This window comes from Scyliorhinus canicula, chromosome 8, assembly GCF_902713615.1.
Source record: "Scyliorhinus canicula chromosome 8, sScyCan1.1, whole genome shotgun sequence".
NCBI classification, from domain to species: Eukaryota; Metazoa; Chordata; class Chondrichthyes; order Carcharhiniformes; family Scyliorhinidae; genus Scyliorhinus; species Scyliorhinus canicula.
In genome coordinates, this window is record NC_052153.1 from 66,885,401 (window position 1) to 66,889,777 (window position 4,377).

The 4,377-nt window shown below is 44.2% G+C and overlaps 1 protein-coding gene across 2 annotated transcripts; it reads left to right on the plus strand.

The window, feature by feature from the left end:
- Nucleotides 1-263: 263 nt before the first annotated feature.
- LOC119970304 (cortexin-3) lies at nt 264-3,097 on the plus strand. Of its 2 annotated transcripts, none has more exons than XM_038804702.1 (2): nt 264-1,910; nt 2,257-3,097. In XM_038804702.1, the coding sequence occupies exon 2, from the start codon at nt 2,307-2,309 to the stop codon at nt 2,592-2,594; it is 288 nt and encodes a 95-aa protein (XP_038660630.1). In that variant the 5' UTR covers nt 264-1,910; nt 2,257-2,306; the 3' UTR covers nt 2,595-3,097. The 2 variants fall into 2 exon arrangements, with proteins under 2 accessions (XP_038660630.1, XP_038660629.1); XM_038804701.1 differs by having other exon boundaries at nt 284-1,878.
- The last annotated feature ends 1,280 nt before the right edge of the window (nt 3,098-4,377 follow it).

The following is a 4,377-nucleotide window of genomic DNA, read 5'->3' on the forward strand; positions in this document are numbered from 1 at the left end:
GCCAGATCTGCTGAGATTTTCCAGCATTTTCTCTTTGGCTAAACTCTGGAATTCCTCTCTCTAATCTCTCCCCACCCCCCACCCCATTCCTCCCAGCAACTCTTTAAAACTAGTTTTCCCTGCAGTCCACCTGTCCTGGCCTCTCTTTATGTAACTTGGTGTAAGATTTGTTCCAGTAACACTCCAAGTCTGGGCACATTGAAACAGAAGTTGCAGCTGAAGCTTTTAGCTCACCACGTTTTGAGCTTGCAAGATTTGTTTCTGCCAATTGACAGCCCGCGCCGGACCTGTTTCTTCCAAGTCCCCGAAGTGAAATCAATGTGAAAGGTGCTTTGGAAATGTAAACTAAATGACTGCACACTGTGGCTGCAAAGAAGGCAGTGGTGCTGATAGACGGGCGTTGGCCCCTGTGTGGCAGCGACGGGCGGATTTGAAATAATAATTATTATTTTGAAGCTTTCCCCCCAGCGGTAGCTTTACCCGGAATAATTATTTCAGATCGTCCCCGTTGCTCAGTGTGCTTTTTAATCAGAAATCGCTGGAAGCGAATAACAATGAACCTGTGCATCATCGAGATTCTCGCTGCAAAACGTCGATGAGAAAGGAGCATCCCCCTTTAGTATGAGGATCGCCCGTGTCTACCACACCTTTCAATAAAAACCGACAGTCATTTAAACCGGATTGTTTTTGCTGCAATTTATTGGAGCTCTCAGTAGAGATGGGAGAATGCATCGTGTTTGTCTTGAGCAATCCAAGGTATTTACAAATAGATGTGGGGGCGGTGAACCCGGCACAAGACGCGCTGCAATCTGTTGCAGAATCGTTTCTCTTGTCATAAAAGTATGAAGTTGGATTTATTTACTGTTTTCAAATTGTAAACCGGGATTGGATATTCCCATCCTTCACCGCCCGCACCTGCAGTGATCCTGGACCCCAGGCAGATGCATTTAAAACATATCTGGCTGGCAAGAATGTACGGCGTTTGTATTGGAAGAATGTGTTTATTGTTCAGTTTCACCCAGCAACGCGGTCAACTCATCCTGCTCTCCTAACCCGGTCATTGCAATGGGCGCCTAGTTTGTGGATATCGTGGATCCCACTCATCGCTCAGTCGGCAGCTTGCTCGGAATATCCAGCTCACATCGCACAAAGTGCTACAGTATTCTCTTTCCACCAGCGGTGAGAGGGTGCAACCCGGAATGGTTGCTGAGCTCCCCGCTGCTTCAACTCAACCGAATGATTTCTGTCCTCTCGCAATCTCTCAGCACCGTGGACATGTGCTGCTAAACATTCAGAGATCCTTCACATATCAGGGAACATGTTATGTTCCATCTGACAGACGTTTATAAACACACCCCTGGGGATTAGTAACCCACTCATTTTATTGCTGCACTCTGGAATTGGTGTTCAGTCTGACTTTACTTCCAAAATATTCCAAAATGGGAATTTCGGGGGGAGAGGAAAAGGTTTGGAAGAAAGCTTGATTTGGAAACTGCCCACTTTGACAATCCGTGGGTGCGTGCTTTGTACATCCGCATGTTATTGGCTGGTGCCCAGGAAAGATTCAGCCAAGACAGGAAAGAAAACTGTTGCAATCTTGCCTCTGAGCTCACTATTTCTAGTGGGTGAGTGAAGAACCAGAACGGTGCCTTAAAACGTCAGCATTTTCTGTCACATTCTCAAATCTCTTCCGTTTTAAGAAGGATCAGTGGATGTGTGACGTTTCTCATTGAGATGCCAATTACATTGCCTTGTCGGGTATTTAGCCTTGAGTGAGGATCGTCTGTGGTCTTTCTGAGGGTGTGGGATCAGACCGCCAGTGCTATCAGGGGAGATATCAACAGGAGAGCGATAGAAACAGAGGACCACTTCTCATCGGTAATGAGCAGAACGAAATGTGATTTTGCAAAGTACTGACAACCATTTTATTTTGATGCATGGTACATTGTTCTTAAAAGTAAATAATTTAATATCACATTTTGTACCTTCATTCTGTCATTAATGTGTTATATCTTTAAAAAAGCATTGCTGTATATTTGGCCATACCTGTTTTTGATGGGTCCAGTAAGTCACATTTGCTAGTTTTCTGGGGTTATCTTGACCAAACTGCATTAAAGAGACATCTAATCCTGGCACACTTGCTGATTGGCAAGGGTATAACCCAGTTATATAGTGGTGATTTATAGTTTAATGTACAGAGGGACTCCACACGCGGACATACCCAGCTTCCAGACATTAACCAATTATTCTTTACAGATCAAGGGCTTCGACCAGGATATTTTCACTATGGGCTCAAAGAACCGACCATGAGAAAGAGAACATTCTGGAATTGTTCACTTCAACTTTCCTGGAAAATGGACGGTGAAACAGTCACTTCCACGCTGCTGCCGACAGGAGGTGCAATCCACGAGGGAATGACTCTGGAACAGAAAACCACCTTCGCCTTTGTTATCTGCCTATTTATCTTCTTGGGAATCCTCATTGTCAGGTGTTTCAGGATCCTTCTGGATCCGTACAGGAGTATGCCCACCTCAACGTGGGCAGACGGGCTGGACGGATTGGAGAAAGGGCAGTTCGACTATGTATTGGCGTGAATGTGGAGCGTGCAGAGAACCCGGGAATCTGCACTTCCCTGACACGATTCATTCTTTGACAAGATGGATACATTGTCAAGCCCCAATGTTTGAGTTCTAAAAACAAGGTTGTCAGCACCTTCTGCAATTGCATAATCTGCCGCATGCCAGTTGGCACAGCAGAACTGAATAAGTGTTCATAACTAGCGAATGAAATACAATTGCAGGAATTACATTCTATGGTATCCTCGCTAAAGACTTCTGCGCGTTAGAGATTAGCATTTGTTTGGTAGTTTTGCGCAACAGCGTACTCAACACCATTTGATGTAATTCACCTGTAGAAAGAGCGTTCGACGTCTTTAACATTCGTGGTGTTGGACTTGAGTTTGTGATCAGCTTTAGATTTGACCTCTTTCTGCACCACTTAATGGACAGGAATAACGATGCTATTTCAGTGTGACAGCCGTGTGTCTTTCTATGAATCAATAGATATAAAATAAAGAACCCAAATCGATCGCACATAGCATTTAGATTCTGTGTCCGTGATTCTGACCTTCAAATCTTGAATTTCAATCCTTAATGGATCACCTTTTCTTCCTCGTTTGGTCCCGTTGGAGCTGACAGCAGTATAAACCCACCATCCGTTAGAGAGCGCTCTAAATCATATGCTGAGAATTACACACACATCTCATTAGCTAAATCCAGACAGATCAAGTTGGCACTTTGTTTAGGTACCATGCGGGGTATGAAGTGGCATCGATGGCCATTTAGCCAGTCAAAACCAAGATCATGCAATCAATTAAGACATTGGCTTTTGAGTTGTCTATAGCTAAATGGGTAGGGCAATATCTGCAGGCTTTGTCGGTTTGCAGACTGGTTGGTCAACCACCCATAATGTCGCCGAGTGCTGTGAGTGCAATTGACTCAGGTACTGGATTATTAAATCCACCACATTGGGTTGACTTAGTTCTGTATTTTCATCCTGAATGTGATCTTGGAGACCTGGAGAGGCTGCCTGCGCCCCGCCCCCTTCCCCGATCACCACCACCCTCTTCCCCACTTCAGGAAAGATGATTACCAGTTAACTACTGGATAACTAGCAACAGCAGATTTGAGTCTTTGCAGGACAGAAAGCAGGTCTTGTGATGTGGGAGCTTCTCACATGTGGCATAGTGAATAGCAATACTCTAAAATAATAGGGTACAGCGTGTGTCTCTGCTGTGATGAGGAAAATGCATTCACCCACACAAGCAATTTCATCTGGCAGAGAGGTTTTTGTTGTTGGGCCCTGGATCTTTTCAGTTTCAATTCATGAGAAACTGTATCTTTTTCATCTAAAATATTAGCTAGCACAAATGGGCAAATTGTAATTGGTTTCTGTAAATGGCTGGGTGAAAAGAGTTTGCCACTGTTTTTCTGTTAATGGATGAAAATACACCACAACAGCTAAGTGATTAAACTGTCAAATTGTTTTACGAATTTGCACCAGGCTGAGAGAAATCCCAAATGCTCTGTAGTCCTTCAAGCTATTGCTATTCAAGTTATAAATAGTTGATGGAACAAAAGGTGAGTTTCTTGTCTTTGGTTGCTTAGGACCAAGCTGGTGTGTTGCATAATGAAGAGAGAAAATCTACCCAGGTGATAACTTGCTTCCAGATACAAGGACCGATTCCCCGAGCGGAACACCTTAAAGGGCAGTGGTACTTCCAAAGGACACTGGTCAGGAAATGCCAGACCCATGGGTTGTCTGATTTTCTGTCCTTTTATTCAAACAAGGCAAACTGTCCACAATAGGATGAATGTC

Excerpts from the sequence above, each read along its gene's own strand:
- LOC119970304 (XM_038804702.1), top strand. The coding sequence starts at position 2,307 with ATGAGAAAGAGAACATTCTGGAATTGTTCACTTCAACTTTCCTGGAAA.